Source organism: Momordica charantia, assembly GCF_013281855.1.
Source record: "Momordica charantia cultivar OHB3-1 chromosome 1 unlocalized genomic scaffold, Mcharantia_2.0 BLBB01000001.1, whole genome shotgun sequence".
Lineage (NCBI taxonomy): Eukaryota > Viridiplantae > Streptophyta > Magnoliopsida > Cucurbitales > Cucurbitaceae > Momordica > Momordica charantia.
Genome location: NW_028275157.1, coordinates 15,148,077 through 15,168,734, shown reverse-complemented (window position 1 = coordinate 15,168,734; position 20,658 = coordinate 15,148,077). Strand labels below are relative to the sequence as shown.

General features: G+C 35.0%; 3 protein-coding genes across 11 annotated transcripts; 2 read left to right on the top strand and 1 right to left on the bottom strand.

Annotated features, from left to right (window-relative positions):
* Positions 1-444: 444 nt before the first annotated feature.
* LOC111013552 (thioredoxin-like protein AAED1, chloroplastic) lies at positions 445-4,011 on the bottom strand. The gene is made up of 9 exons (XM_022288018.2): positions 3,688-4,011; positions 3,443-3,584; positions 3,306-3,351; positions 2,749-2,808; positions 2,463-2,499; positions 2,122-2,201; positions 1,944-2,035; positions 1,050-1,110; positions 445-874 (listed from the first exon to the last, which is right to left on the bottom strand). The coding sequence occupies exons 1-9, from the start codon at positions 3,887-3,889 to the stop codon at positions 815-817; spliced, it is 780 nt and encodes a 259-aa protein (XP_022143710.1). The 5' UTR covers positions 3,890-4,011; the 3' UTR covers positions 445-814.
* Positions 4,012-5,262: 1,251 nt separating this feature from the next.
* On the top strand, positions 5,263-7,550 carry ADK (adenosine kinase). Its single transcript, XM_022288243.2, has 4 exons — positions 5,263-5,650; positions 5,890-6,030; positions 6,598-6,870; positions 7,059-7,550. Exons 1-4 carry the CDS (start codon positions 5,333-5,335, stop codon positions 7,200-7,202), a joined length of 876 nt encoding a protein of 291 aa, XP_022143935.1. The 5' UTR covers positions 5,263-5,332; the 3' UTR covers positions 7,203-7,550.
* A 3,303-nt stretch (positions 7,551-10,853) lies between these two features.
* On the top strand, positions 10,854-19,529 carry PRR7 (pseudo-response regulator 7). Of its 9 annotated transcripts, none has more exons than XM_022288237.2 (10): positions 10,855-11,123; positions 11,246-11,317; positions 11,566-12,200; positions 13,276-13,437; positions 13,538-13,671; positions 13,974-14,138; positions 15,682-15,868; positions 15,956-16,403; positions 16,503-17,301; positions 19,105-19,529. In XM_022288237.2, the coding sequence occupies exons 3-10, from the start codon at positions 11,858-11,860 to the stop codon at positions 19,210-19,212; spliced, it is 2,346 nt and encodes a 781-aa protein (XP_022143929.1). In that variant the 5' UTR covers positions 10,855-11,123; positions 11,246-11,317; positions 11,566-11,857; the 3' UTR covers positions 19,213-19,529. The 9 variants fall into 9 exon arrangements, 8 of the variants coding, with proteins under 8 accessions (XP_022143929.1, XP_022143926.1, XP_022143928.1 ...); XM_022288234.2 differs by having other exon boundaries at positions 11,505-12,200; XR_015788825.1 differs by adding an exon at positions 17,387-17,572 and having other exon boundaries at positions 10,854-12,200.
* Positions 19,530-20,658: the final 1,129 nt, after the last annotated feature.

The following is a 20,658-nucleotide window of genomic DNA, read 5'->3' as shown; positions in this document are numbered from 1 at the left end:
CATTAGTCAATAGAATACAGATCAATTTTTTTATAAATGCACTACACGTAAATTAACAATAATTACTCATTTAATTGAACTAAAAAAAAAAAAAATTTGCTATCTCCGATCAAAGACTGAGTTAGAGTATTGTACTAAGAAGGGAGAAGATCGATGCACGATATTTCTAAATAAGAGTCGTTATGATTATTTTTTATATAGTTACTCAAAGTAATTATTATTTGTTAGAACTTACAATCTTTTTTTTTTTTTTTGAAGATATTAGAACTTACAATCTTATTCCTATATTTTTGTATTAATTTAATTTTTGTTATTTGTTTCTAATTTGAAGACCTCGACCATGAAATGTTCCATATTAGCTATTAACTAAATGTTCTATATTAATTATTAATTATATTGTGTTGACATCTACTATTTCTCTGCAGATTTGAGGGAACTAAAAAAGAAAAAATTGACTCGCTGTCTTAGAAATATCCTAGAAATATCCGCATTTTTCCTTACCTAAACGGAAAAAAATTACACAATGATTCAATAATTATTCAAAACATTCTGGCCCGGTATGAATTTACAGAATGAAATTATTTACCCGATTCTATATTTTTATCATCAAAATCTACAAGGGGGACTGTCCCAACTGTTCAGAGTATAAAACTAACCGTTGCCTTAACATAAACTATACTCTTTAGTCTTTACTTTCCTTCAACCTTCATATCAGTGTTGATTTTCAAGTGGGCTATATACTTTCGGGGTTTTTTTGTTCCATAATCACTACCTTCTTGCAAGCAGCCATGGGTGGCACTGGATCAGGGCAACTTCATGAGCAACAAGCTTTAAGAATCTCTTGAATGTCTGGATCATCCCCTGCTTCTTTGTCCTAAAGTCAAGAAAAAGGTTTAAAATTTGTAGCTTCAGAGAGAGAAGGTTTACCACTACCAGAAAACGAAATTCAGAAAGTTTTATCTTAGATTCAATCCTGAAGATTATTGATTAGGATTTGTCGCATAGCATAAGAGGTAGCAGATCAGTACATGTATGGAAAAGGGACATACCTTGTGAATGTAAGAGATGTTGTTTTTACCAGGACCTGCAACTATAATGCCACCTTGCTGCCTGAAAAATGACAAGTATACTTTTCTTGTTAAGCATAGTTCAGAGTTGAAAGAGATTTGATAATGGAATGAATGGTGAATGAATCTAAGATTATTCGTTAAACCAATTTCCAAGTCTTCAGGGTAATGAACTAGGTTATTTAGATGTGCCATGATGATCAGTTTTACACACAAAGTGAGCAGACGAAAGTGAATCAGTGCTACATCAACCTTGAGTCCTCCATTCCTCCATTTTACCCCACGAATCAGGAAGGTACTCAAATTTAAGTTTGGTTATGTGATCACTCAAAGTATATCTTGAGATCTGGGGATCTTGCTATTTGTTCATGTCGACTCAGGAAATTTATTCAATTTCACGTCCATGCTCCGCAATCTGAATTTTCATTTTGATTCTCTAAATAAAGATACGAATGAACACAATGTCGGAAAGGTGGGAGTATGCTTCTTGAGCACAGAAAGAGTTCTATATTTGCCTGTTAAGCTAACAGTGGGAGGTGATTTCATTTCATCAAGTCATCATCCTTTTTCTTCTCTTTTCTTTTCTCACTTAAGAAACGGGAGTCGGGACTTCGCTAATCGCTCCCTATACCCAGAGGCACCCGGATCTAGACCCTAACCCGAGAGACGTCAAGGATTTTTGGTATTAAACTCACCAGAAGATTTGAACTTGAGACCTCTAAGTCAGTATGATCAAGATATCCCAAGCTCTTGCTAACTGGGCTGCCTTTTGAGGCTTTTTCTTTTCCCACTTCTTGTTATTCCCAGATTCCATAACTTCCTAAAAGGTCTAGTGGAGAGAGAGAGAGAGAGAGAATAATTAGAATTTTCATTTACCAGCCCCCTCTTCTCACAGTGTCCTTTTGAAAAGACAGATTCCAATCTTGCCGATAGCCTTCCATGTATAGTTGAATTATCTTGAGACCCGCCTAAAAAGTCATACAAGCAACCAAATTAGCACCTACAAGCTGATATTGCTTCTTAAAATTATTACAAAACTGTGATCCAGACATACTTTGGGAGTAAATGTGGTCGTAACTCCAGAGACAAATTGTAGAGCCTCATATGATGAATGAGCAGGATCAGCATAAACTTCTGAAACAAATATTACACTCCCATCACTTGATCACAATGGTTTACAATTAAATGAACACGGAAAGGGACCAGTTTACATTATAATTAACCCAGAAGCCCAGTTCTTTAAAGATGCTACATCCCAAATTTTAATACATACATTACTGGTTAACATTAACAATGATTCATAAGGAATTCAACAACCCATTACTAATTCAGAACCGCTGTACATTAGTTTCCATTCTTAATCTTAAATACTGCTCCATAATGGAAGAAAGTTACCTCCCTGAAATTTTGTCTGCTCACTGAATGCTTTTGCCTACATCAAATTGCTAACAGTAAATAGGAATCAACCAATTTAAACACAGTTGTTGATGTGAGTAATCCTTAAGATCAATGATGCAGTGATAATCCATCCATGGTCCATAACCATACAGTCAAACTCAAAAGGCAGAAATGGAAATAAAGCAGCTTGACAAATAAAGTGTGTCGTGAACTGGAACAGCATCCTAAATAAATCCCTCCAATATAGCATTCTGCAAAAATGCAGTAAGGGTGTATTTCATACCTGATCGATGCTACCGGGTCCAATCAGCACGAGAGCCACACCAGATGCATCCAATATATCCTGCAACCCTATCAAGTTGTGATATGACTAGATTCAAATAATTCTCACTTTGCAATTAAAAAGCGGTCGGGAAAGAGCTGTAAGTATGTCTTTTCTTCAGATAAGTCCAAAGTCAAACAACAACAGAAAAGCCAATGAACCAGTGGTAATACATTCCATCCTCCAGCAGCCATTGGAGGGGTTGATGCATTCTCCCTCCAATCGGCAGATCTCACAAGGGTGTCAAATTAAAAAGTGTCAACAATACAGATGGAAGCTAACCAATTCCTATACAGGAAAACGTCTAAAGTAATATACAGATCAATAATGAGATGCTAGATATAAAATCGTCATAAACCAACAGTACAAACGGAACAAACTAAAACTACACATATATGATTTAAGATTGAGAAGGCAAAAGGTCATAAAATATAAAATATTTCAGAGCAAACAACATTTGTATCGACTACGCAGGTTTTTTCCCATAAATGCGCCATTAGACCTAAGATATTAGTTACCTTCTTCGAGGCAAGATAGTCGGCACGTTTTCGGCAAAAGACACACCTGATAAAGCAAAGCATAAACATGTACTTATAAAGCGATAAATAGAAATGAAGAACTGTTGTCAGCTGGATAGAATTATCAAAGCAAGTACCCAAAATGACGCGCAAATGCAACAACAGCTTTCCTGTCTTTCCACAGATCGGAAATCGGAATCCCATTTCCGTTCAAATCAAACACCTTCACCGAGTCCAGTAAATCCCTAGCATTCCCGCTTTCGACATACGATTCAATTCCTGAAAGTCACATTTCATCAACCACAATCCGCAAAAATAAAAGGAAAGCCAACACGCACAGAGAATCGAAACAAATAAATAGAAACAGAGCAAATTAACTTACCGGGAGAACCAGATATGGCCGAGACAACGACGTCAGTTCGCTGAGGTGAGAATTTAACAGTATTGCTGCTGTACGAAAAACTGGAATGAAAGCGAAGATTCGGATGAGAAGAATTGGAGAAAACACGCGGCGAACTTTGGCTGGAATTCTTTAGTGGTAGAACAGTATTGGAAATTAGCGAAGTGGATAGAGTCGCCGCCATGAATCTCGCCGGAATTAGCGACTGCCGTCGATCTGTGGCGGTGTTTCTCTTCTCTTTTTTCTTTTCCCTCCACAGACGATACGGTGGCAGTTGGAATTTGGAACTGAGGCTAAAACATGGCGGGTAGACGAACAAGGGTTTTATTCTCTGTGGGCAACGATTCTAGACCATGTATTATGTGGACCAACCATATAGCGCCACGTTATCACTCAGCGAGGAAATTTGGGAAAATTTTATCCACTTGTAGAAGATTTTCATACTATTCCCATTAACTTTACTTCTCTTTGTATTTACTCCTCGATAGCCGACAATGATGTCAAAGATGATCGGCAACGACAATGATGGCGAGACTCGTTGGACATGAGGAAGATGAAATGGAGGAGAGAGAAAGCCAAGAGGTTAAAAGTAAGAAAGTCCAGATCACCCACGAACGTATTATTAAGTTATATATTTTTCTAAATCAGCGAATATAATTAACAACTTAACTGATTATTTATAATTATTTCTCAAATTTTAAAGACAAAAAGATGTTTATTTTGAAATTTTAATGATCAAGTAGACACTTACTCTAAACTTGAATTATCAAGTGTCCATTTTAAAATTTCGAATATTAAATAGATAGGTAGTTCAAATCTTAAGACAAAAGAAATGTATTTTTACTCTAAATTTTAATTATAATGTTTTAAATCGGACAAAACAATTATTTAATTATTTTAAAATAAAGTTACAGATAAAATAACCTAAACAAACAAGTAAAAAATATAATATAATCGTCAACATAGGTTTAATTTGATCTATTTCTAATCGAGATGTTATGGATTCGAATACCCACCCTAGTTGTTGTAAAAAAAATTGTAGTCATTTACATGTTTTTTGTTTTTATTTATTTTGTATAAATATATAAATAAAAAATAAAATTGTCTATACATAAATATCTCGATTTTTTAGAAAGGAAGAGAAAAAAAAAAATCTATATACACATATATATATTCGGTCCAATTTGCATCTGCTAAGCATGTTACTAAATAGAACTTGAGAAATCTCACCAACATAAAGACCTACTAGTAACGTTATCATTTTCTGTTAATTGTTTTATCTTTTATTTTTTATTATATATATATATATTTAGGAATTCTGTTTGTTGTTTTCATTTTTTACTTTTTGAGATCACGAACATGTCACGTAACCCATATGATTTATCATTTCCAAAATTTGAGAAATAGTTTTATAAATTCGATGGAGTAGTTTCGTTGCTCCGTTTTTGTTTATTAATATCTACTTTTTTCGATAAAAGAACAAGAAAAAATAGAAATATAACACGCGCGCGTGGGAAGCACACTGGAAAGTCTTAACTCGTAAGTGACGAACCCTAATTAAAAAGCACATCGCTACATCGTCTCCAACTCTCTTGGACGCTCGGCCACTTTCAGCAGATCAGTCCCCATGGCGGCCCTGATCCGCTCTTCGAAATCCCATGCGGTTTCATCTCTTTCATCCGTCTCTCTCATCAGGAGATGCTTCTCTTCAGCCGTTGCATCTGAATTCAGGTCTCCCGCCGCGCCTTCGCCTTTCGCTCTGAACCACAATCTTCCCCGCAAAGATCCCAAGGATCGGAACGTTCAATGGGTGTTTCTCGGATGTCCAGGCGTCGGCAAGGGGACCTATGCTAGCCGTCTTTGTAACCTTCTCGGTATCCCTCACATCGCCACCGGCGATCTCGTCCGGGAAGAGCTCGCCTCCTCCAGCCCACTTTCTCGGCAGGTGTGCCCCCGTTTCATCCCGTTCTTTCACCTAAAATCTAACATTTCAGCAGCGTTTCTGAGCTTTGAAGTATTAATATCAGATGGATTTTGGCGATTTAGTCAATCTTGTGTTCGTTTTGCCAAATCATAGATTGATTTGGGATGTTAACTTTGAAAAATCGCATGGTGAAGCTCTTACGATTTTTTTTTCCTTTTTGATCTTTGTTTACGTCCTCATTCTGACATTTCTCGATGCAGCTGTCAGAGATTGTAAACCAAGGTAAATTGGTTTCAGATGAGATAATTATCAACTTGTTGTCCAAGAGACTTGAAGCTGGTGAGGCGAAAGGCGAATCTGGATTTATCCTTGATGGTTTCCCTCGGACAATTAGACAGGCAGTGAGTATTCTATGGTAAAGAATGAAGCATGTCATGAAGCTAACACTTATTTGGGTACAATTTCTACAGAAGTGTTCCAGTCATTCACTTAAAGGTCTATTGTAACAACGAAAACAGGGGACCTATTCCGCCGGGTCCATCTTTTAAAATCATTGTCAGAACAGTCCCATAAGTGTTTTGATCATTGTTTTGCATTTTGAGTTATTGCCCATAAGTCTTAAACATTTATGTGAGCTCCCAAATATTTACCCATTGTCAGTTTTTGCCTAAACAGTAATAATTCTGAGAGTATAACTCCCTAGTTTAGCTGCAATTTCATACTCTCGGACCCGTTCTTGAAAAAATTGATAAATCATCATCAATATTCTAATTGCTATAGCATACAGAAAAAGCTCCTTTTTCCCCCCTAATGCTGGTTGTATAAATAATGATGATACAGGAATCTGTTTCCCTAATTTTTCTTTACCATTCAAAATTATAATTCAGTTCTCTTAATGCGTATATCTTTTTACTGATTGATCTTTGAAGGCCGCATCTTATATACTGGTTTCTTTGCTTGCATTTTAGGAAATCTTGGAGGAGGTGATTGATATAGACTTGGTGGTTAATCTGAAGCTTCGAGAGGACGTATTAGTTGACAAGTGCCTTGGGAGAAGAATATGTGGTCAGTGTGGAAAAAATTTCAATCTTGCCTCCATTAGTGTGAAGGGCGAAAATGGGAATCCTGGAATGAGCATGGCTCCACTGCTTCCCCCTTCACATTGTATGTCTAAACTAATTACTCGGGCAGATGATACGGAAGCAGTTGTAAAAGAACGTCTTCGAGTGTATAATGAAAAGGTATCTTGATATTCTCTTGCTTCGTGAATAATAAATATCAATAGGTTAAAATTAATTTTCAAAAGGCTGTCAGCTATACTTAGAAGTTTACTTTTTGCTGGACGTGGTGTTCATCTTTTGATAGTATTGAAGAAGTTGGTGGTTTCCTGTTTCCCATTCATTTATTTGTTGGTTTGTGTGGGTATTAGAGTCAACCTGTTGAGGAGTTCTACCGCAGTCGAGGGAAGTTGTTGGAATTCGACTTACCAGGTGGAATCCCAGAGTCTTGGCCCAAGCTACTACAAGTTCTTAATCTCGATGATTTTGAGGAGAAGCTATCTGCAGCGGCCTAAATTATGGTGCTGCAAATGATTGGTCAGTTGATTATTTTCAGCATATACAACAGGCATAAACATTTTTGCAGGACAATAAAAAACTGATAATTAAACAAACTTGAGGTTTAAATTTTTTCTAAATTGTTAAGTTCTATCTTTTCCCCAATTGGGAAGGAGGGAGGGGAAATACTTCATACATTTGCTGCAAACAGAGATTGGTAACAGCGTTGAGTATCTATCTCTACAGTGTCTTACACGAGGAATAATGATATTGAATTCTTGTAACTTACTATTCATTATTAACAATTGTTCCTTTGATGACTTTTATGATGTTATATCAATATGTGGGGACATAATTTTCTCGTATGACTCCTTAAAGCACTAGCTGGAGGGCCTATTTACCCCCATGGCCCATTTTAACATCCTTTATTCATCCAGGCTCAATATCTGTCGGACAATACTTCTCTGACTGGGCAGTAGGAATCTCCTGCTGTCCACCTCACCATCAAGTTTTTGATAGGTTGGAGAGACTAGAGAGGAATCCATGGAAGGGGAGATTTTTTTTAATATATAATAAATAGCTGTAAACATTTTAGTGGTTCCCGATGCTTAGTCACTAGGGAAGTATTATTCGTATCCGTTCTATTTCTTCTCCCCAGCAGCCAGAAGGGGAAAATGTGACAGGGAAGTAGATCCTTCTCCCTTCCCTAGCAAATTGTGATGTGCGTGGTTGTTTTTTTCCCTTTCTTTTTTCTGGAAGGCAGGGGGGCGATTTTCGTCCCCTTCTTGTAGAGGGGAGACTTTTGGCAGGATGAGTGTGTCGGGTCGAGGCATTGAAGTTATTATTATGGATGTTAGAATTACTTGGACAATGGTAATGTAGTTAGTCTAGAGTCGAAATTCTATTGCAGCTGGCCGAGCTGGTTGGCTCTAGTATTGCCAGACAGTAAGTTTACTCAGCTGCATACATTCAATCTGGGGCACAGCACCAGCTCTTGACTGCAATAGTTTGGTGGTACAAGATAGTCTGTGCTTCACATTTCTCTTCATTTAATCCTTTGTTGCAGGCTTGTCACTCTGCACATCAAACACGCCAATTTTCTTGTGCTCATGCTGTAGAATTTTTGTTGGCACCATTTGTTTCAAGATACTTTTGGATGCTTTGGTGATGAAGTTACTAATTGATGATATTATATTATCAATACTTAACATTTTTTTCTTTTTTTCTTTGTAAATAATTGATACTACACACGTAAATAAGTTTTAAATAGGTCCTCTTTTTTTGTTTATACGTTTCCAATACTTAGTTTGGGGATTATGATTGAGGATATGAGAATGATATATTTTGTAGGAGGGAGAGGGAATTCATCGTTTGATCTGAATGTATCTTATTCTTATGATTAGATGTAAATGTTTGTAGATGTTGATGGATTGTTTTGTGAAATTAGCTTTTTATGGTTTTATTAAATTATAATCAATTTTATTTTAAGAAAAATTATAACCAATTTTCAACATTGTCTTTGAAAATAAATAATGGTGAGAATAAGAACATATATATGTTAGGATTCATTTGGTAACGTTTCTATTTTTTGTTTTCTTGGTTCTTATTTTCTCCTTTTTAATAAATCAAGAAGAAATTGCATTTGATATTTGTCCCTTCTAATTTTAATTTTAAATTATATATTTAAAAGTTGTATATTTCTTTGTTAATATTTATTATGTATTTTGTAAGTCCATAATAATAATTTAATATTTTTATCTATGTTTTTAAAAAAACTAAAAAGAAACTTGTACCATTTTAAAAATAAAAAATGAGAACCAGAAATACAATATTTATTTTTATGTTTTGAAACAATGAGTAAAGGATCACGTTTCTCTCCTCTCTCTCTAACCCAACTTTGTTCTCTGGGTTAGAATATTTTTTTAGGATATAAAATTATAAATTGGCAGTAGAAATTTAACTTTTCAACTTCTAAATTATTAAATTATCCTCGAGTAAGATCTTAATTTAAGTCTAAATGATCCTTTTTATAAAAAAGTATAAATGATTGCACTATACATAGAAAATTTCGAAAGTGTATCTTTAATATCGTTAAATAAATTTTGACCATTTTTTTTTTTTTACTTTTAACAGACTATGTATAGTCTGCATTCACATTCCTTAATGTCCATGGGTGACATCAATAACATGCTAATTTGCAATAATTTATAATTACATTTAACATCAGCCATTATTAGATACGAGAAAGGAGATTTAATCAGAACAAAACGAGAAAATCAGAGAATGGACCATACAAAGAATAATTTATTCATTTACTTGTATTATATCTTTGCCATTCTGCCAACATGAGCTTAGATTAGCGATAATTTTGCTAAATATATCAAATATGTCGTGGTTGGTTCAATCTAAATTCAGTTTATTATTTTTCACATTGACTGAATCAAACGGAATTAATGAATGTGTCTACAACATTTGACAGATTTGTTTTCTAAAGTTTTTGTGGAATTTCGTAATCAAATAAGGTAAATTATGAAAACAATAGTTTTATGTTTCTAGTATTTTCATAATTTGAATTTTAAATTTTAAAATGTAGAACTACATTGAAAATATATAAATTTTTTTTTATAGATATATTATTTTATGTTATAAACTCATTTCTTTTTTGTTAAAATTAAAATATGTTAAATATAATATAAATTATACAACATTGTAAAATAATAATTATACAAAATCTATAACGAAATTGTTAATAAACTAATTACTATTATTTTAAATTAATTAAATATTTAATTTTTTTAGTACGAGGGTGAGGGATCAAACTCAACTTTTTCATTAGAGATATATGTCAATTAACTATGATAGCTTTGACAACTAGATATTTATGTGCTAACTACTATTAATTTATAAATATATTGCTAAAGTTGATATTCAATTAACAAATATGCTACCAAACATATATATGAAAAATAATAAAAAGAAAGGAAACAACTCTATTTTTCATTGAATCAATTATTTTTAAATTTATGTAACCAACCAAATGCACCATAATCTTTTCGTTAATTACCCACACGAATCTTAAATCTGTTTGAATTCTCACATTTACTTTTAATGTTTTGAAATTTATTATTAGGTTTTTCCATGAAAATTATTTATTTTGAAATTTATTAAGAGGACCTACATGGAATACAATATATATTTTGAAAGTAGAAAAGCTGAAATGAATAAAAGGAAAATACAAATGAAAAATTAATCAAACTAAAAACTTAGGGCTAAAATAATAATTTTACCCCTTAAAAAAAAGGTAAAAAGTAATAATGTTTCTTTTTACCACTAGGAAAAAATGTATTTTTCAAAATCATTGGCCAACGGGAACTGACGGTAAACTATTAGTAACACGTTTGTGACGTCCGTGAAAACGACGTTATGTTTTCGTAAATCGGCTCTTAAATGGCGCCACGTGTCCCGACTAAATCTCCCGGATCCATACAATCTCTTCAGCTCCCGGCTTTAGATTTCGTTCCGCTCGTAAGACCCGTGGCCCCAAGTTTTCAGCCACGTTGGAAATATCTTCGTCCTACGTGGCAACTTGGACCATCCCACAGCTTCAATTTGTCCACGTAATCCACCGTATACTCTCTGCAATATCTTCTTCCATTATTTTTGTTTTTTTTAATTTTCTCTTCCCATTTGTTCTGAAGAAAAAACTGAAAATTCGGCCATCCTCTCTTTCTTCAACCTCTGGCCTCCTTGTTTCCGAGGTGGTCAAGCAACTTCGTCACTGCGACTGAGCTCGCGAAGAACAGAGGAAGCGGAATTCAGCAATTTCGGAATTGAAGAGAAAGCTAACCTCTGAGATTTTCCATCCCTTGAGACCTATTTTTTTTTCCTCCCCCAGCCTCCAGATCGATCTATATCTTGAGATTGGTGAAGTTCTGATGGTGATGTTCTTCATGCATGTTTTTGTTTCTAATACCACTGTTGCTTTTAATTTGAAGCTAGCCGTCGTTTGGTGATTTGTGCTTCTTGTTTTATTTACTCTCCTTTCTTTTTTCGGTAATAGTTAATAAAGATTCTGCATCAAGTTTGGATACGTGAAGTTTCTGTTTCATAGACTAGTTCCTTGATCTTATAGGTAATTTGTAGATCGGTTTGTGTGGAAGGCCGGTTTCTTGCTATTAATGTCATGGGGTTCTCGGTTTGCTTCACTTAGGGTTTGATGGATTTTTATCTGCGGGTTCACTTACGTTCTTTCTTCACTTTCTTGCTTATACTGGGAATCGGATTACATTGCTTAACGTCTGCTAACATTTGTTTTGCAGCGTGTGTTCTTGTTTTTTCACATATAATGGTTAGGCTTTTAAGGTGCGGTGATTTTTCCAGGGAGCTAGCTACCATTGGATTTTGAGGCTCCTTGTTGGATTTAGAGTATGCACTGAATCTGTCTCCAATCCCCCACCATAGTCTGTGTGGACTTCGTGTTTCACTTTCACAATACCTCTGGTCGGTTCCTCATGTATAAGTTGAAGGGTCTTGTTGCCTTTGGGTTCTCCAACACTGCATAGAGATATGTGCTATTGTTCCGCTGATTGGAGAGGGATTTTAGATACTGGGAAACTAGACTTTCAGGTGCTCGATCTTTTTTGAATCCGATTGACGACAAGTGTCAACCCTGATGAATGCTAATGCCGACAGGCACCATGAGTTAAAAGAACCAAATCACCACGTACAGGATAGAAATGGAAGTGTAAACGATGGTGTAACTGGCAGGGAACAGAGCCCGCTTGAGGAAAATGAGTTGAAAGACAATGGATTAACTAGAAATGCAGAAGGTGGACGAAAATCTGCAATTCAAGCCCATGACATTCTGCAAATACAACAGCAGCAGCAGCCTCAAGGATCGATGGTCTGCTGGGAGAGATTTCTACATCTTAGATCTCTTAAGGTTTTGCTTGTAGAAAATGATGACTCCACTCGGCATCTAGTCACTGCACTGCTTCGTAACTGCAGTTATGAAGGTCAGTAACTTGGTCTTTCTGGCACCATATTCTCCATGCAGTTGACCAGGTTATTGTGCTTCTAATGTGAGATAATAATTATTTTTTAATAATAATAATAATTATTATTATTATTTATTATTTATTATTTTTTTAAAACAAATTTTGCTCTCAACAGTTTATGGTCTCAAGATGCTTGTTAACGTCTGAGCTTTTCTTGTAATGTATAATTTTCTTAGTTAGGAAATACTAGTTTCCTTAGCTTACTTTGATTCATGTATACCTTTTATGTCACTGGAAGCAAATCCTTTTAGGAAGTACTAGTTTCATTGGCTTACTAATGATTAACAGTACTTGTTTGTCATTGAAATCAGTTCCTTTCCATGATGATTCCTCACTGGTTTATGATATAGCTCCATGTCTACTAACACACAATTCGATTCCTACCTGGTCCCTGCTTCTCAGTTTTTGTAATAGAAATATTACAGCAGGAAGGGAAGTTGATGTGACTAATATGTTGCTTTTGACAGATACCATTATTAGCCGACTCTTTAGGATTGCCTTTAGTTTCAAACTTTTATATCCTCATCTGACAAAAGAAAATGGTTACGGTACGGGTTTTTATTTTTTATTTTTTTTAATATGTTGGTCTATGTTCTTACATATGTGTGTGCATGTTTATTGCTGCATTTCTTCATTCCACACCTTTCTGACTTTTCAGTATTCAAACTTATTTTTCTGCTAGATGAATAAAAGCATAACTTTGGATTGTTCATTCTTCTTGTTAGCAAGTATGGAAAACATAAAGTTGTAGAGGAATGAATTTTTGGTATCCATCACTATGACCTATTCTGTTCTTCTAATGTATCTTGGAAATATACCAATAGTTATCAGGCAAACTTAGAAGTTCCTCGTTGCTCAGGATTGGTTGAATCTTTTGTCTTTACAAACTTTTGAGCTTTAAATATACTTTCATCAGTAAGTGCATAATTGAAACAACTTTCCTGCCTATGATCTGACTTTCAATTGGGTTTTATGTTTTCTTTTGTTTTTTTTCTGATTTACCACCCTTTCTTGTATATGTTGGCATTGTTAGTTATTGCGGCTGCCAATGGACTACACGCATGGAAGTTGCTAGAAGATCTGAAAAATCACATAGATCTCGTATTAACAGAAGTGGTCATGCCTTGCTTATCTGGCATCGGTCTTTTATGCAAGATTATGAGCCATAAAACACGAAAGAATATACCCGTAATCAGTAAGTTTCTTGAAATGTTTAGATTATAGCTTTCAAGTAAGCTTATATTTCTATGCAAGCTTATCAATTGAAATCTGGATTCTGATGGGATATTATGCAGTGATGTCTTCTCATGACTCGATGGGTTTAGTCTTTAAATGTTTGTCAAAGGGTGCTGTTGATTTTTTAGTGAAGCCCATTCGGAAGAATGAGCTTAAGAACCTTTGGCAACATGTTTGGAGAAGATGTCATAGTGTGAGTACTTTCACTTTCGTGTATCCCTTTCTGTTGCATTATATTAATAAGCTGACTTAATGGCTCATTTTAAATTAATAAATATAAAGAGTTAATTACTTCTGAATGTGCTCTTAACTAATTATTTATTATGAATGTTAGTTTCCTTTATGAGACTTGCCCAAATTTATGCCGTGTGTAATCTCATACGCTTATGTCTTTTACATATATATATACTTTTTTTACCGTGATAGGGGTATTTCATTGGACACTTGATATTTTCTTATTTATGATGTTATATTGATATTTAGTTTTTCTCTTAGTCTAGCGGTAGTGGAAGTGAAAGTGGCACACAGACTCAAAAATCTGTGAAGTCGAAAAGTGTTGAAAAAACAAACAACAACTCTGGAAGCAATGATGAAGAAGAAGACAATGAGAGCATTGGTTTCAATATTGGGGATGGAAGTGACGATGGCAGTGGTACACAGGTATTATTATGAGTTTTTGGTAAGAGATAAACAAGATCTACAATTGTTTATATCACATTGAAATGTGTCAGACATATCTGGTCAAGGATTGTAGATTTATCTCAAAGGAAACTAGAGTTGGCTATACAAATTTCTCTCTTTGAAATAGTGACATCATGGTTAAATAGTTGAATAGATCGTAGATGGAGTCTATTAGATGCTCACTAAATTGTCTTGTTTCCCTTTGGTTTCTTCTTAGTTACAATGCCAGTTACTTAATTGGTTGTAAATTATTCAAGAAGTAGATAGATGTTTGGTAACTTGCATTGCCATGCCATTTTTTTATTTTTTATTTTTTGACAAAATAATTTCTTCTAGTTTTCTCTTAATTGCCTCACAATTCTGTTTCCTGTGCATAAAATGATTCGATCGATACCTTGGCCTACTTGGATTTGAGAGATCTAAATGTTTTCCAAACCTTGCTTACCCCTGGTGGGGGAAATTTAAGGATAGTGGGCATGCTTTTTTCATTCTTTGAATTAGCATTAAATGAATTTCCTTAAAATGTTTGAAACTGGAAATTGTGAGAGAAATATCATTTTTGCTTCTCTTATTTGTCAATTGGCTATCAATGAAATATTTGTTTCAAATAATAAAAAATTAAGATTTGTCAATTGGCTATGTGTTGCTGATTTGACATGTTATATTGCCTTCATAATCTCTTGGTTTCATCATGTTGAATTGATCGATTATCAACCTTTTTCAAGGACACATAGTTTTTCAGTAGACTAGAATGACATGTATTAAATGAGTATTAGAGTGACCGATGGTAAGAGTCATAAGACATAATATATATTTAGTTCAACCATTGTTCTATAGCGTGTGTTCTGACAAAACAAAGTAGTTAAAGGAATATTTTACCAGGAAGAGCAAGTTTCATGTTTATTAAACAGGAGCCTGTCCCCATGCCGTAGCAGTAAGAAATACTTGTTTCTTTTCTATTATCTGCATTGGAATCAATATCGATCTCTTAAGATCCTTCTGTTATGTAATCTGATCCATATATATATCATCTATTTCAACATTACAAGATCGTTTAGAAGTAACCGTCATGGGTGACTCATTGGTCCAAAGGGACCAGGGTTAATTAAGAGGAAACGGGTTCAAACCCTATGATGGCCACCTACCTTGAGAATTAGTAATTCCTATGTGTTTCACGACACCAAATGTTGTAGAGTCAAGCGGTTGTCCCATGAGATTAGTCGAGGTGTGCGTAAGCTAGCCCGGACACTCACGGATATAAAAAAACAAAAAACAAAAAAACAAGATCGTTTAGAAGTTAGACGTGACTGAATTTATATCTTAGAAATGGTAGGACTGTGTAATTGCTCCATATCAATGATTAGTGCCCTCTTCACTTTAATTAGATCAAATGCATTTATCCTTTTATCAGTGTTGTGATTGGGGTTTTCTGTAGCATATATCAAAGGGCAGATAAATTGGTTACATTTTATTCCATTTATAAAACTTATTCACCCAGTCGAAATTTGTTCTCTCCCTGCAGAGTTCTTGGACCAAGCAAGCTATAGAAGTTGAAAGCCCTCGACCAGTATCTGCTTCAGCATGGGATCAAAAACGTGAATGTCCTGATAGTACCTGTGCTCAAGTTGTCCACTCAAATGCCGATGCATTTACTAATAATGTGCTTCCTGTTTTGACAGCAGAGTGCCACCTGCAGAAAAAGCAATTTGGTACGCCACTGGATACCCGAACCGTGTCAGAGAATAATGTTAATTATTAAACATATGCCTAATATGATGTATTTCATTTCTGTTCAGAAACTGTTACCATGGGTAAGGTGGAATTAGGCATGCACAGAAATCTGGATTTACAACTTGAACTCTCGACAGAACGTCCAACCAAACATGTTGGAAGAAAACAGAATATTATGCTTGAGATAGGGTCCAGTGGATTTAATGACCAGTTAAATAAGGGACATCTTGATCTCAACTCTGAAAGCCCATCCAGCAAGCTTAATTATGAACAAACAGCTGTTACTGGTCTTGCTACCGATCTCACTGATTCTAAGATGGAAGTCACGGTGTTTGAGGCAGCAAGCAACCATCCCAATATCACAGACATTAAGGATAAAGATGTTACAGATTCAGAAGAGTTTCCATCCCTTGAGCTCGGATTGAAAAGGCTTAGAGGAGTTCAAACGGCAGGAAAAGCAGTCCAAGATGAGCGGAATGTTTTGAGACGCTCAGACTCTTCAGCTTTTTCTAGGTACAAGAGAAAATGGGTTGTCCTTCTAAAATTTGGTTTGTAAATCTTGAGGCAATAGCCTTTTTGACTTGTGAAAGTTTATTTTCCATACAACGATAGGTACAATGCTGCCTCAAATTCTAACAAGGCTCCAACTGGGAATGCTGGAAGTAATTCTCCGCCTGTTAATGGCTTAGAAGTTACAAACCAAGAGAATATGCAAGATATCCGATCTCATTCAAGTAGTAATCCTCCCAATCAGTGCTCAAATGGAGATAGCAATAATATTGACATGGGTTCCACTACTAATAATGCATTTTCAAAATCCTTTGTTACTAATAACAAGTCAGCAATGACATCAACAGTCAACTGTCTGCACCCGTCAGCAGCTTTCCAATCTGTTAAAAATGACACACTATCTGTTCCTCAGCAAGCTGATAATGTCAATAATGTGGCAAATACAACTATGCAAGCCCAGTCAAATTGTGTGCACAGCGAATCTCAAATTCTGCAACTTTGTCACCCGTATGATCCCAATCATCAGCTTGTCCACAATATTCAACAAGTGTCATTTGAGCATAATGATTTTTCATTAAAGAAAATATCAGCAGCTGCCACGCATTGTGGGTCAACCAATGTGTTAAATGGGCCTGTGGAAGGTAATGCAGCAAATTATAGTGTGAATGGGAGCGCCTCGGGCAGTAACCATGGAAGCAATGGCCAAAATGGGAGCAGCACGGCAGTAAATGCTGGAGGGCTAAATATGGAAAGTGATAATGGAATAGGTGGGAAAAGCCGAAGTGGGGATGCCAGTGGAAGCGGCAGTGGAAACAAAATGGACGAAAACAGAGTTTCACAAAGGGAAGCTGCCTTGACAAAGTTTCGCCAGAAAAGGAAGGAACGATGCTTCCGTAAAAAGGTAATTTTACTTAGTCATCTTTAGTCTAATGCTTGTTATGTTTTTAGTTTGCGATCCCTTCTGTCTTGCGCTTTTGATGTGGCAGACTTGTACGTGGTTCATGATTCATATTTGTAGAGGCATTTAGCAACAGGTTCTTTGAGGACGTTAGTTCTCTCTTACTGATATCTAGACTTGTTGAGCTGTCTTTTTATCACGAGTTATAGAGATGCACAGATCTCATGGAGCATGAACGCTACATGGATACAAACACGGCAGCACTTCTAGTGAGGTGATGAAATGTGCAAGTGCAACACTTAAAACGAAGTCGAAGAAATTAATTACATATTTCTAATAATACAATACCTTGTAGTAAAAAAAAAGGTTTGTAGAAAATTCTAAACGTAGCAGTCATTTTTTAAATGATTCAACGTCTTATAAAAAATAAGTTTAAATCAGTCATGTTCATCTACTTGCATGCTCCGAAAGATAAGGATGATATTTTCTATCCTCATAACATATCATCTCTCTTATATTTCTTTTCATGTTCATTGATTTTTTAAACAACTATAAATAAATGACATAACACTGAAGCTCAACTGCCTGACAAATTTTCAATGAATGTCAAAGTGTTAGAGGGATTAACACATTCAATAAGTTTCTGATATTTGTTCTACAAGTGTCAGAGCATTATACATGTTGCGATGTTGAACATTGACATGTTGAGTTTAGATCTATGCTTCATAGCAGTCTCCTTGTGATGGACTGCCATAATTTTGTTACTATTGTTATAATTATTTTGGGACCTCGATGACCAACGCTCTAAATTTTGAGCTTGTGATTAACATTTGAACTTTTTTGTTTATTTTATTGGAATGATATGAGGCGCTACTTTTCTCACTCCTCATTATGTTCTACTCCTACATGTCTATTTGCTGAAGGGGGATTATGGTATTAACTAGCTTGAAGCTTAAAAGATATGATTTGATAGGATTTTTTTTATATCCGTGAGTGTCTAGGCCAGCTTTTGCGCACCTCGACTAATCTCACATGACAACCACCCGACCCTACTGCATTTATTGCCAAGTAAACTCATATGATGTTAAATCTTAGGTAGGTGGTTACTATGGTTAGAGCCCATTCCCTTGAAGCCTTTTACTATTTATGTTGGCCCTCGTTGACTTCTAGGCCCACCCATGATTGTTGATTTGATAGGTAATATTGCACTGTACATTTTTCTATATTGAAAAACATCAAGGTCCTTTTACGTTTGCAGATGGACGAGGAGCTATTCTTGATCTATACTGAAAAAGATCGAGGTCTTTTTGTGTTTTTCAAATGATTGAGGAGCTATTCTTGATTTTGATGTAGTAACATTAGTAGTCTGAGATAAATTGTCCTCGAGAGGTTGCCAAACCACGACCACTTCCTTCAAGCACAATGCATAATTGTGGCCTCATGTGGGGTCGCAATATTGCACATTTACTAGACAGATGTGCAAATAGGAAAACGCGGTAGTAGGGGATTCCACTTGGAAAGAAAGATATTGATGGATTTCCTTGTGTTGATGTACATGTGAGACTTACCAATTCTCGACGCTGTCAATTGTATTGTGCAGAAGTAGAAGTTGGCATTGGAACCTTGAAATGGTTTTTTATCGCGTCTTGTCTATTTGAAGAACTGCATCTATTGTTATGCCTCTCTTCTTTTGTGTCCTTCTGTTGAGTTTCTGGCTAATTCTTTAGGGTAAATAAGAAGCTTATTTACTTGAGTTCTTGTTCGGGTAAACTTTTGTCTTAATAGTTTCCCTTTTTCCTTTCGCAGGTCCGTTACCAAAGCCGAAAAAGATTAGCAGAACAGAGACCCCGTGTCAGGGGACAATTTGTGAGACAAAACACAAGCGAAAACACAAGCAATGGGGGAGATGGCTAAAGTCATTGCATTGTTTTGGTTAAACAAAAGGAAAAAGATAAAAGGATTTGGTTTTCCCCTTAACAAGAAATGTGCATGTGCATGTGCATGTGCATGTGGGAAAAGAGATAAATTAGAGTGTACCATTTTAGACAGGAAAATGATGTTCTTACTTAACAATTATTCTAAATTAGACAGACAATGCTGAACTTGACTCTGTTGCCAGTGGCTACTGGACTTCTAATTCGAGAAGGCCTTCTGCCTTTCTGCATCAGAAAAAACTCTGTTTTAGTTTGCTTGCGTTTGGACACAATGTGAGTGTATTATTCATTGTCATACGTCCCTCCTCTTTCTGTCTCTTCTGTACACTAGTAGTATTTGATGGTAGATAACTTACTTACTTTTAGTGCTTTTTACACATATATATTAGAGAGAGATTAGTTTGATTCAATTTGAATAAGAAATTTGGGTGTACCAAACCAATTTCTTTTCTTTTTTAGTACAACAAACATTTCGAGAGGAGTAAGGTGCCCTAGCTCGTGTTGACAGCTTGACAGTTTGATTTGGTTCCATTTAGATATAAAGGAAGAAAGAAAAAAGATCAAACCGATTTTATTTAGTTTTGTTTACTTTTAAGTTCATTATAAACTTTAGCATTTATTCTTTTCTCACTGATCACCACCACTCCTTTCACCCATTACTTCTGTCGGCGGCCGTCTCTCTTATAAGAATATATTACATATCACAAAAAGTGGGTCTGCAATTCATTTCTATGGCTAGGAATAAATTTACTTTTGTGATCGAAATTCCACTGCCTCGAGAGAGTCCAATACACCATTTTTTTAAGGTTAAATTGCAAAAAAAAAAAAAAAAGACATTTGATTTTCTTTTTCCATTTTAGAAATAATAGCTTCTCCTATATTTTTTCGGGATGTTTACTCAAAAGGCATTTTTTTTAAATGAAAGATCAAGGGTAAAATCAAATTTTTTAAATATTATATATATATATATTTTTTTAAGAAATGGCAAAGTTAAGTGTTTTTTTTTTTTTTGCTTTTTTGTAATTTATCATTCTTTTAATTTGGAACTGGAATATGAATCCTGCTCTAATTTTAGATTTTAACCCTTACTTATTCTCATGTAAAGAAAAAAAAATCTTTTTACCCTTTGTTTGGCGTCAAGAAAGTTGATGAAATGATTTTAAATTTCTTGATTTGAAATCCAAGAAATGATTTTAAGTTCTTTATCTTGTTTGGAACAAGAATGATTTGAAACAAATTAAATTAGATTGCTTTGTTTGGATGTTCACTAGAAATGAAAAGAAAATAAAAATTTTACTGATTTAGGCTTTTAGTCTAAATTTATTAATTAGAAACTAAAATATGACGAGATTAAATAGGTAATTTAATTCGAAAATCTATCAAATCCTACAAAATTAGACCATTTTGATCTAGAAATTTTTTTAAG